Source organism: Carassius carassius, chromosome 43 (assembly GCF_963082965.1).
Source record: "Carassius carassius chromosome 43, fCarCar2.1, whole genome shotgun sequence".
Classification (NCBI taxonomy): domain Eukaryota; kingdom Metazoa; phylum Chordata; class Actinopteri; order Cypriniformes; family Cyprinidae; genus Carassius; species Carassius carassius.
This window is the reverse complement of record NC_081797.1, coordinates 7,468,223-7,481,514: the sequence shown is the minus strand read 5'-3', so window position 1 is coordinate 7,481,514 and position 13,292 is coordinate 7,468,223. Positions and strand designations below refer to the sequence as shown.

Sequence of the window (13,292 nt, the reverse complement as noted above, 5' to 3'; positions counted from 1 at the left end):
TTCATTTAACAGACGCTTTTATCCAAAGCGAAATACAAATGAGGACAAATTGAAATGTGCATGAACAAGTAGAGAGTTTATCTTTAACTTCACAAGAGATTTTTAGTGTTGTGATTGACTTATCTTTATAGTTTTAATTGTCTTATCCGTATTATGTAGCAAGAACAATATTTTACAATTATTTTAACTAAAATGGTTGCGTTATCTTGATTGTCCTAATTTCATAACTAGCATTTTGTATTGTATAAATACACACAAACATAATATTCACACATTTTGCATATTCAACAGGAAATGGAAATGTGCCATTTACCTTATGTATTGTTGTTTTGTTTTTTGTGTGTTTTTTTTTGTTCAGGTTATGCATCACACTTAATAACCAAATACAATAAAAATAAAAAACTTTTCTTTTTTTTTTTTAAATCATTTTAGACCTAAATCAATCTACTAATCAATCAAAAAAATAAAAATGTAACAATAATTTAAAGAACATATAAAATAAATAGTATACAAATAGTTCTTAAATTTTATATATATATATATATGAATTGATAATAATTATTATATTACACTACATTATATTTTTGACGAAAATCTGGGTTCAGAACAAAACGATATTAGAAATGTAGCAAAAATAAATAGGTGAAGGCATGGTAAACAATTTTCAAAACCATTTTAGACCTAAATCAATCAAATAAATATTTTTTATAACAATTTAAAGAATATATAAAATAAATATTATACAAATAATGACAAATAAATATTTCAATATTTCACCAAAAGTTTAAATATATGTTAGCTTCATACAAATCAATCCCTAGGACATGCAAGGGCCCAAAGTTGAAAACACCCATATAAAGTTGGTCTGTGGCTTCATTGGCCAAACAAAGTGGTTTCACTTCTCCTGGTCGATGAAACAAATTCCAGCCCACTTGCAATCAGTGCAGAGATGTGACATAAAACATTTGGCTGTAGAAAAAAGGGCATCTCACCTGCTGACAACAGTTCATCCAGGACGTTGAGGATGTTCAGCATGTTCTCCTTGTCTCCAGCATTCTGAAAAGAGAACGGAAAGAGCAGCACGCTTAAAAACTCAACCTGGCCTCTGCATTAAGACTTCCTATAGCGTCCAAACAAAATGTGGCTCAACAACCACAAAACAATGTAAGCAGCTCCAATAAAGCATTCACAGATGATATCACTATTCACGCCCCATGTGAGATATAAAGTGTTGAGTGCTTCCTGGCTGGCACAGCAAAAATCCTCCGGCATTATGTCCACTTGCAGAACGCATTGGGACTTGTACCCCGGCGTGGTTAAAAGCAGCAGCAGTTGACGGGTAGGCGGTTGGGGGCTGTAATCCTCAGAGAAGGAACTCCACAGCTGGGGATTCAAGCTTCAGCTCTCATTATAGGGCAAAAACGACAGAAAGAGAGAGAGAACACAACATTGTCCTGCCTGCATCTCTGCTGGCCGTGTCTTTCTGACAGTAGCCATTGAATCCTATTAAGCATCTCCACAGCCAACTGCACCGCAAAGAAATGTGTCCTGCCAGGGAGCTATCACTCTTACCCACATTATTCAACTGACAAAAGAGACCAGTGTCTGCAGAGCATGAAAGTACATCCAGTACAATGCTTTAAAAGTCAAGTGTGGAGGCATATTGTTTGCCTCTATTATAATAGATGCATTCTGGACACAGGGTTATTTTAGTATTATTTACAAACTATCAAATAATGCACTAATTTTTCATTAGTTGTTTATTATATCTATCAAAACAATCAATCAATTACAAAAAATTATTTTGGCTAGTAGAAAATACTGCAGGATTTATTTTATTTTAGCAAAAACAACGGCAAGTTTAGATTTATTTTTACTTGTTGTTTTATTACTTTTTATTGTAAGCTAAAAAGCCATCTAGACATGTTAGCAAACAAATCATAAAACTTGGAAAAACCTGAGGGTTAGTACATGAATTTGGGAGGAACTTTTGCCTGAACTTTATTTCAGCTGCTTTGTTTTTTTGTTTGTTTTTTTACATTCATGAGGGCATAATTTTTCTAAAAGCATAAAAACACACACATTTATGCCAAATCTCTTAATTAAACCAATGTTTTATTCAAAATCTCTAACTATGAAACATAAAATATGAAATGTTACTGATTAGGACATTTTTAGCCCTCCGAATTTTATTTCCAGGGCATTTTTGACACACTCTGTGACATTTTCGCTCCATATCCCCATTCATTTCTGCCCCTGAAGGTGACTGGTTTTAATGAAGAAACCACAACTCACTGAGGATGAACTTTCACACTAGTAGAACGGAGCGTGTGCTCATTCTTGGAAAATCCATGGCCTGTCATCACCATCTGGGCTAATTCCATGCAACCATGTTAATAACTAAACATTAAAGATATAACTAGCCTAGAGAGCCAGCTGGCACATCATTAGAGCATTATTTGCCCAACAATCTTTTAACACAATAATCCAACGGTTCTTGAAATTATGAATAATGACATCTTTTTTGGTCCGGCATCGCCTATGCCAAACTACAATCAGAAACTGTTAATGTTTCCCATCTGGCAATCGGAAGAAGGTAGTGCAGGTATATACTCAGGAACCACTTGAAAGTGAAACATTTCATATCCCCCATTCATTTTTAATACTCTAATGAGGAACATTAACTACCTCTTAGTGCACACCATTAACTTTTAGGAGGGTGGCAGGAGCTAGTCAGGAGAGCGTTTGCTGGGAGCCGGTCCTTTCAGGCCAAACAATTCTGAATAGCGCAGGAAATCTATTAAAAGTTATTCTGACACACCTTCAAAATGCTTTAGTACATCAAAGGCAGGACCTGCCTCTGCAAGTCATAAGAGAGATATAAAACAGGAAGGGAAAAGCAGATGAAGAATATGAAGAAAAAAACTAACTCCGACACGGCACCCTGAGCGTCTGTGTCAGTCTCAATTTGAATTAGCAGGAATCCCATTTCAGGCACCAACAGCTCCGTGTCAAGGACAGTGAATTTGGGACTTATTGCTACGTTTGATGCCAGTCATGGCTGGAGGAAGGCGACACGCTGGCTGTGGATAATCGTGAGGGTATTACTAGCTACCCTTGTCAGTTTGCGTTGTAATAAAGGAGTCGATTCTTTAGAGCCGAGGCCACATGGCAAATGCCAAGCAGCTGCAAAGGATCCTTATTTGAACTGACAGGACATACGGAGACGCATTTTTTGCCCAAACAGGAAAGCTCTTTTGTGTCACGTTCAAAAGTGCTTTACGGCATGGGATCTAGGGTGCAGTACAGGTAAAGATGCCATACTGTGTTTAGGGGCAGAAAACCGTTAAAAAAATATAATAATAATAATTTTAACCCATACAATTTATTGTTGGCTATTGCTGCGAATATAATCGTGTGACTTAAGACTGGTTTTGTGGTCCAGGGTCACATATATATTAATATATAATTTTATATTTTACTTCAGGCTACAATGTAATGGATCAGAACACTATACTAGTTATAAAAATTTAAATTAAAATAAAAACCTAGTGATCCTTTATAGGATTATATGATTAAGATCATTCGCTTTAACAATAACATTTAGATATGCACTCAAATTCTATAATGTAATTCGTTCTCTGTCCCTTCATAGCTGCATATGTTTTTTTTCCTCTGGTGATATCAGAAACCTTTTAAAGCTTGCGTTTAATCACAGTGAGCTCATTGCTGCACTTGTTTCCTCCCAAACCGCTTTTCCACTTTTCCTTACAAGGCTCTTATCGACATAGGGGGAATAAATCTCATCGTATGGTTTTCACTCTCAATTAAGCGCTTTGACGCATACACTAAATAATTTCAGCCCTTCTGAGTTTGATTTTCATGCGAGAGGTAGAAAGTTATCGGGAATTCAGCACGTCGCCCTCCTGCGAGTATATGAGGCCTCAGCGGCTCATTGGCAGCAACTGATATATACAAATATATACAAAAAAAAGTGCAAAAGCAAAACAATGCAAAATATGCCTCGTGTTTGTGCACGTTCGACATTCGCGAATCAGTCTGAACGAACAATATACTACATTAAAGGGAAGACTAATTTAAAAAAGTAAGCAACAAATTATTATTTTGGAGTTAATGTAAAAGGCTTCAAAACACTAACTTGATGATATTCATACTTTTTTTTTACTTTTTTTTTAATTTTTAACGGTTAAAATTTAAACCAGAATTGATCTCTCGCCCTCTCTCTTTTACTGATAGTTTAAGTATTTTTTGGTCCATTTATTTATACTTATATCTGTTGAGAAAGAGTTCTGCTCCAAATACCATGTTTAAATGTTTAAATTGATGTCAGCAGTAATAACCTGCTATATTTTATATGGAGCGGCTAACCTCATAGAGATCTGATCAAATGAAATCTCACTATAATTGAACATTTTATGGTATTATATTATTCATAGAAGTCTGCAAAGGGTATATTTCTAAATGGCAATCGCAACTAAAGCATTTGCATGCTGCTCCCTCTAACCATTAGTTATTAATATAATCCAAATCGCATGGCAGTTTTGTCTAGTGTAACAAAAAACTAAGTTTTTTTTCAAAACTAAGTAAACGTTAACATTAACCACCGGCTACTTTTTATGGTACTGAGAGACCATGTCATTTATCTTTCTCACTCATCACACGGAAAGTGTCCTGCATGTGTGGGTAGTGTTCCCAGCACACCTGCCTGAATCTGTGGGCCTTTCCTAACCTTGACGTGTCAAAGTAGAGATAGAATCCAGATGCACTTGTTCACAAACTATGCGCGCTTACCTGCAATGTGCTGATGAGGACCTCGAGTCCACTGGAGCTCGGCGCAGCCATGGTGGGCCTCGATCGTGCTGAAGAATAGAAAGAGGAAGTAGAAATGAAAGAGAGGTTAGAGTGACACAAAGGCAGCACCTTCTCCCTCTGCGTTTTTACAAGACAGACGGGTACAGTTAAAGCCAAGAGGGGTTCAGCTTGTCGCCTGAAACTCTATATCCGTCAGATAAACCCGCGGGCTGCTCCAGTTGTGCACGGACATTGAGATGAGGCTCCTATTAAAAGGGCCTGACGAGACACAGGGATTAAACCGAGCCAAGCATTTAGCAGGAGAGAGGACACGGCCTGGAGGGATATCAAGACGCTGAGGAATCTTCTAGTGTGTGTGTGTGAGAGATAAAGAAGAGAAGTGAGTGAGAGTGTGTGTACATGGGTGAGAGAGCTAATATAGTCAAGCTGTGCTTAAACATGGTCTGGCACTGACTTTATAAAGATGATCTATCCTCTGAAATGAATCTCGACGGAGTAAATGAACGTGATTAGTGTGGGAGACACACTCACAGCTGTGTTTTTTTTGCCATCCTGGCTAACAGGGAATGTTGTCAGAACTTTGGCTAATGTTCTGGCAAGGTTCTGTTAAAGTTAAAGTCTCTCCCTCAAACATTACTAGAATGTTAGATGGTCTTTAATAGCGTTCTCAAAAAAAAAAAAAAAAGAGAATGATCATTTTCTTTTTCTTTTTTTTTCAAAACGTTTTAGTTAGACATTCTGGATGAAGATTTAACATTACTACTTGTTTGAACTTTATCTTTTTAAACATTAGAGAGAACATTCAAAAGTAATGCCACCATAATGTTTGCAAAAATGTTTGAATGGATTATTCCCTTAACGTAGCGAATATTTAGAAGCAATGTTTTCACAACTCAATGACACTGTTCACAGAACCTTAAATGATATATATATATACACACACACACACACATACACACATATACATACACTTTATGGAACTTTTTCTATGTTACTTTCTACTTGTTTCAGAACATACAGAGAACATTCAGAAATAACACTTTAATAACCTAATAGAGACATTATCAAAACATTCTTAGAATAGATTTTTTTTAGCTGAGAAAAAAAAGGCATTTAATGCCAGGAACAAACAATAAAATATATGTTTGTGTTACCAAAAGCAAAAGGCTTATAACAGCTTTATTGCTAATCGTGCATTGGCTCAAAGTTACATTAAGCAGATTAATACATGCAAAAGCAAATGTGATTGACTAGAAGTTCCAAAAACTTCAAAAGAGGACAATTTTCAACAAGAAAATGTAATTGACTTGTTTGCTTTGGTGTAAAAATATTACACCAAATATTGGTGTAAAAATATTACATACAATGAAAAAAAAAAGAATTTACACAGCCATTGTGCACATTTTGACTTATATCAAAATGCAACATGTATGATTTTTCACAGTTGCAATCTCGTTTTTTTTTATAGTTTGTTAGTTTATCTTGGTCATGCCATCCACAATTACTGTACAGGTATGTCAGCAATAGTCACTTTTGTTTCTGTTTGTATTCCTCCAAAGGATTTAAGAAAGCAAACCTAAAAATTTAGTCTCCCGAGCTACAGTATAAAAAAAATTAAAAAAAAATAAAAAACAATACACTTGTGTTCCAAGGGGTGCACATACAACTAAAACGAAATAATGAGAGCGAATCAATACCTGGAAGTTTGCGTCAGTCTATAAAGCAGGTTCAGGTCATAACGTCTCTATATAGAGATTCCCAGGGCTCAGATATTATTACTGTACAGTTGCCTGTGTTCGAGTTATGTTACAGCTATAATTTTCCACATGCAGTACCACGAGTGTCATCAACATATGACAAAGTGCTTTAACATGGAATAAACACGCAAACATGCGTTCACGCATGAATAAACACGTAGCTGTTAGACGACTCACGTTAATGGAGCTTTCTCATATGGAAACCTCAGTTAATAGCCTGTTTTCGAAAATGTCATAATAAAATTATAATCTAATTAGTTATAATAACAATAATCCTACAAAATGACTACTGATGATAATTGGTACTTGTAACAGTTTTGTGTCTCTAAATGCTACACCCACTCTCTTTCTAAGGTTATGCTACTGCATGAATTGGCATATTCAGCGCATGATCATGCAAAGACAAATTGCTGACGTTTTGGAAAAAAGCAAGCTAAGCCATCCCAAAGCTTGTGAGTGACAGCTTTTTGGCAAAGCTACATGTGGTGAAAGTGTGTGGGAGGACGGTGTGTGTAATCGATGCCAAGAAAGTTTCTCCCTTCAAACTTGGTAGGAAGGTTTGGGTCATTTGTTCAAAGTAAAGGCGCGCATGCACACAGCACTTCCACTATTATGTAAAGGAATGAAAGTTCTGTCATAACTCACTCTCTTATAGCTCAAAACCTGTTTACCTTTCTTTTGTGGCAGGGCCACTCTTTTCCATACAATGAAAGTGGGCTGTATAAAGTTACAATGACCAAAAGGCACCATAAAATGATCATAAAATTCTGTAGCCAAACAACAATTTCATGTGAGGAACATACAGCCATTTACGTCATTATTTACTGAAAATCTATTAAATGTTCATAAGAGTAAGCCACGATGGCGAATTTATAATGAATCTTTGTTTTGAATTGAATCTTTCGAATCAGATGGCTCACAAATTCGGTCCAATTGATTCCTTGGTTCTTGAATCCAACTCACTGACGCAAATGTGTTTTAAAACGTAAAGTTAGCTATCATATAGTTTTTGAGAACATCCTTCCCACTCGTTTCCACATAATTAAAATGTGCTGTAAAATTCCAAATTACTAAAAAATGCGTCATAAAAGTGGTCCATAAGATGTATAATCTTCTGAAGTCACAAGACAATTTTAATTTGAGGAACATACAGAAGTTTCCATCATTACTGAATGAAAATCTTTTTAGTGTTCATGAGAGAAACTAGCAATGACAATTTTTTATTTGTTTTTTAATTCGAGGTCAAATGTTTTGAATCAGATAAATCACAAATCTGGTTCTGGAGGTGTTGGGCTCAACACAATGACTCAAAGGCAGCGATTTAACGCGAGTTGAATCTTAATTAAAAGCTATAGTATGGCCTCAAAAGACCTATAATGTAACTAGTTGAATAGAATGAGTTTTAATCATAGTTTATTGGTGCTTTTGTGTCCATCCACAATTATTTCATTTGAGTCAGTATGACAACAATTTGTAGTCTTTTATTCAATCTCTTTGAACCTTCATGGGAATAAAGCAGCACAGTATCTCTACAAATGTACACCTGCTCTTCATCTCTCAGACCTTTTAATTATCTCAATCATGAGCTCAGTTTAATCTGCCAACTACACTATTATGGGGAAGAAGACTTAAATGTCCCATCAGGCCAAAGCAAGAATATTGTGTCCGGCTGCAAACACACAGCTATTTTTACCACTGTTTTAGGAAACTGAACGTAAGTAGAGGACATGAATCCTGGGCGATGACAGCTCTGGGGCAACTGATGAGATCAAGATGTTGTTCAGAGAAATCAAAGCGAGGATAGGCACCCTACAAATGCAACACTGCAAACCTATAACCAGACTGACAAAAAGTTGGCCTGAATTGACCACTATTCATATGGGTAGGTTTTCCATTTAGTAAAAGTGGGCATCTGTAATAGTTCAGTTGCTTGGATACTTTCAGCTCGAGATTCAATTTGACATTGAAAGTACATTTGTGAAAAAATTATTTACCTGATCACCACAACTTGCGCAGAACAAAACAAGAGCAGCAGCACCTGTCATGCCGTTTTATTTGCAGTGCGTCATCAAACCGTTTTGCATTAACGGTCCAATCAAAGAAGAATGTTTATAGTCAGCAGCTGATGAAGGCTTATGTGCGTCGGTTTCATTAGCTGATTCGCTGGCAGTTACCCGAGTCCTTCCTCTACCGTCAGGGGGATTTTGTTTATGTTTAAGGAGCCAAAAAAGACGGCTGTCGTCATACAAATAAGCTGAGTAATCTTTGCAGAGGGAACGCAGACCATATGTAGCCCACTATTTGCATTAGCATTTTCCAACTTCATGAACCTATTGCTTAAATCCTTAAACTATCCATATATATATATATATTTTTTTTAATGCTGACTTTTAACACTGCCATGAAAAGTAACTGAAATGGCTTATTAATTTGAAATGAATAATAAAACAACAACAACACACATTTAATAATAAAACTGATTGTAAATTCAGATGACCTACACTTGAAAGCTAAAATGATCTACATTACTTGGCTGAAGAGGTGTTATTATTGTTTTTGAGAATGATTTATTACAATTAAGAAAAAAACGAATCAGAAAAAGATATAAATATATATATACAGTCGTGGCCAAAAGTTTTGAGAATTACATAAATATTGGAAATTGGAAAAGTTGCTGCTTAAGTTTTTATAATAGCAATTTGCATATACTCCAGAATGTTATGAAGAGTGATCAGATGAATTGCATAGTCCTTCTTTACCATGAAAATTAACTTAATCCCAAAAAAACCTTTCCACTGCATTTCATTGCTGTCATTAAAGGACCTGCTGAGATCATTTCAGTAATCGTCTTGTTAACTCAGGTGAGAATGTTGACGAGCACAAGGTTGGAGATCATTATGTCAGGCGGATTGGGTTAGAATGGCAGACTTGACATGTTAAAAGGAGGGTGATGCTTGAAATCATTGTTCTTCCATTGTTAACCATGGTGACCTGCAAAGAAACGCGTGCAGCCATCATTGCGTTGCATAAAAATGGCTTCACAGGCAAGGATATTGTGGCTACTAAGATTGCACCTAAATCAACAATTTATAGGATCATCAAGAACTTCAAGGAAAGAGGTTCAATTCTTGTAAAGAAGGCTTCAGGGCATCCAAGATAGTCCAGCAAGTGCCAGGATCGTCTCCTAAAGAGGATTCAGCTGCGGGATCGGAGTGCCACCAGTGCAGAGCTTGCTCAGGAATGGCAGTAGGCAGGTGTGAGCGCATCAGCACGCACAGTGAGGCCAAGACTTTTGGAAGATGGCCTGGTGTCAAGAAGGGCAGCAAAGAAGCCACTTCTCTCCAAAAAAAAAACATCAGGGACAGATTGATTTTCTGCAGAAAGTATAGTGAATGGACTGCTGAGGACTGGGGCAAAGTCATATTCTCCGATGAAGCCCCTTTCCGATTGTTTGGGGCATCTGGAAAAAGGCTAGTCCGGAGAAGAAAAGATGAGCGCTACCATCAGTCCTGTGTCATGCCAACAGCAAAACATCCTGACACCATTCATGTGTGGGGTTGCTTCTCATCCAAGGGAGGGGGCTCACTTACAATTCTGCCCAAAAACACAGCCATGAATAAAGAATGGTACCAAAACACCCTCCAACAGCAACTTCTTCCAACAATCCAACAACAGTTTGGTGAAGAACAATGCATTTTCCAGCACGATGGAGCACCGTGCCATAAGGCAAAAGTGATAACTAAGTGGCTCGGGGACCAGAATGTTGAAATTTTGGGTCCATGGCCTGGAAACTCCCCAGATCTTAATCCCATTGAGAACTTGTGGTCAATCCTCAAGAGGCGGGTGGACAAACAAAAACCCACTAATTCTGACAAACTCCAAGAAGTGATTATGAAAGAATGGGTTGCTATCAGTCAGGATTTGGCCCAGAAGTTGATTGAGAGCATGCCTAGTCGAATTTCAGAGGTTCTGAAAAAGAAGGGCCAACACTGCAAATACTGACTCTTTGCATAAATGTCATGTAATTATCGATAAAAGCCTTTGAAACGCATGAAGTGCTTGTAATTATATTTCAGTACATCACAGAAACAACTGAAACAAAGATCTAAAATCAGTTTAGCAGCAAACTTTTTGAAAACTAATATTTATGTAATTCTCAAAACTTTTGGCCACGACTGTGTGTGTATATATATATATATATATATATATATATATATATATATATATATATATGTGTGTTATTGTTGCTGTTGAAAATTTCATATACAGTTAAGAAGAAGAAAAATAGAATTAAAAAAATCAGAAACATACAATATCAATAAACACAACAGAGTTGTTTGATGTGGTAGTATAAGTAGTAATAATAATAATAATAATGTTGTTGTTGTTGTTGTTGATAATGATGAGAATTCAATTACAATTAAGAATAAAAAATAGAAAAAAATACAATATAAAGCCAGTTTTGTTGTAATAACAACAACAGCAACAACAAACAAACAAATTTAATAATGAAAAAACAAATAAGATAATTATAATGAAATGAATAACAATAACAGTAATATTAATAATGCTAAAAATGTAATTAGAAAAATAATAATAATAATAGTTTTTATTAAAAATAATAATGTTAAAGAAATTGTAATTATATAAAAAATTACAACTTAGAGTTAATATGGTAATAATAATAATAATAATAATAATAATTTTAATAAAAAAAATAATCATGCTAAGGAAATTGTAATTATATTATAAAAAATTAAATTTAGAGTTGTTATGGTAATAATAATAATAATAATAATAATGATAATAGTTAAACATTTAATAAGACAAATAATCATTATTATTATTATAATAACAATAACAATAAGTCTGCCAAGTCAAACACTTCTCCGTCACACCGACACTTCTGCCCCAAACAGTTTGCCAGAGAAACAGGTGATCCCAAAAAACTTGTGCTATTGGTTGAGCAACAATTTGACACGTCTGTATGTTCAAACAAACAGAGGAATTTTGAAAGTGCCACAGTGTTTACACTCTTCAGAGAACGTCAACACACAGCTTCGCACATTCAAGTGGAATTATAGTAAGTATTTTCAACCCAGTCAGATGTGTGTTAATAATTGTAAACAAAACTAAACTAAAATTAGTGTGTTTTGGGTAACAGAAGCCTGATACCCAGGAGGGACCTTGACTTCTTCCCAGGCGTACAGCGATGAGCTGACGCAGGACATGTTAACAACAGCTCCTGGTACAGCATCCATCTTCACCTCTGTCCTGTTCCGAGTGACCCGGTCACTCATTATCTGACTTCAGACGTATTTCGCAAGTTCGGGTTTCAGAGCTGAGTGAGTTTGCACCCCTCCATTTGTTCCCAGGCTAAAATAAGAATAAGCAGCTCTTGCTAATTGCAGCTATGATCAAGGCCTCGGGATTTTATTTTAGTTACCTCTGAAGTCCATGAGAGGTAATTGGTTATGGCAATAATCTTTCTGCAGGTTAGAGATTTGGATAAACACCAGGATTATTCAGAAAGTAATTCTCATCTGAACTGATACGAGTTTACAGATAGGAAGTGTGCCAAATTAATTTAAAAAAATCTTGCCTGGGCACTGCTAAGGGTTACAGTTTGACACTGTGTGGTAATTTGGCACAATGTAAGCTTGTTTGGAATAACAGTTTGAAGTAAAATTACCATGCCACAGTAAATGGGAGCTTAGCTGGGTAAAATGAACCATTATAATGAGAGCAATGAGCTTGGCATAACATTCAACACCAAGTTGGAGCATGGTCTTGTGGCTGATCATGTGTAAAACAAACTGAAGTTTTTATTGCAGAGGAGGCATGCAAATGCTTTTCTACAACACCATAAAAACTGAAAATATTATCTGATTATATGAAATTCAACTTAGTCATGAAACAAATGCTGATAAATTGAGTTTCCAATGGTTAAATAAATAATAAAACATGAAAACGCTTCACACAAACAAACACACACACAATATGATGCTTAAACACTAGAGGGCAGTATATGAAATATGACTTAACATGCCACAGTGACAACACATCATTTCAAAGTGGAGATAAATGTACCGAATCATGTCAATATTGTTGTTCCACAGATAACAAGAACAGCATGAAACACATTTAAAATAAATTATCATGCATCAAAAAAGTTGTATACACAGCACAAGAAAACTCATATTTAATGAGTGCAGCATTTCTCACATAGCTGGACAGTTTGCCATCAACTCTGACGCATCCAAAGCCAAAGACTGAACTAATTAGATGACGGTGCGAGATGTTTTCTATTCGCATCCTGCCCTCCCAGCATAATTCGACATTTCCCTCGAGTACGGAGCTCTATTTAAAAACATTTTTGACCTTCATCTTTGACTGGGCTAAAGAGTAAGAGGCTTAAGTCAACAAACAAAACACCCATTCCATTGCAAACTACCTACCACCCCTCCACCATCTCTAATGCTATTGTTCAAATCTTAGCCTTTTCCATTTTCAATTGTCATTCATGCATATCACTAAAATTCAAGGGACAGACAGACAGACAGACAGACAGACAGACAGACAGACAGATAGATAGATAGATAGATAGATAGATAGATAGATAGATAGATAGATAGATAGATAGATAGATAGATAGACAGATCGGTAGATAGATAGATAGATAGTGAATGAGTGCCAAAATAC

The 13,292-nt window shown here is 35.9% G+C and overlaps 1 protein-coding gene across 2 annotated transcripts in view; it reads right to left on the bottom strand.

Moving 5' to 3' along the window:
* The window catches only part of LOC132125142 (cytosolic carboxypeptidase 4-like), a 202,984-nt gene that overhangs the window by 126,927 nt on the left and 62,765 nt on the right, over window positions 1-13,292 (bottom strand). Inside the window, exons 2-3 of one of the 2 annotated variants that reach the window (XM_059536392.1) lie at window positions 4,813-4,880; window positions 993-1,056 (exon numbers count right to left, since the gene is read on the bottom strand). In XM_059536392.1, the coding sequence (XP_059392375.1) occupies window positions 993-1,056; window positions 4,813-4,863 (115 nt within the window). In that variant the 5' untranslated portion in view covers window positions 4,864-4,880. Of the gene's footprint in view, window positions 1-992; window positions 1,057-4,812; window positions 5,185-13,292 lie in introns of those variants that run through there. The other variant, XM_059536391.1, reaches the window with a different exon arrangement.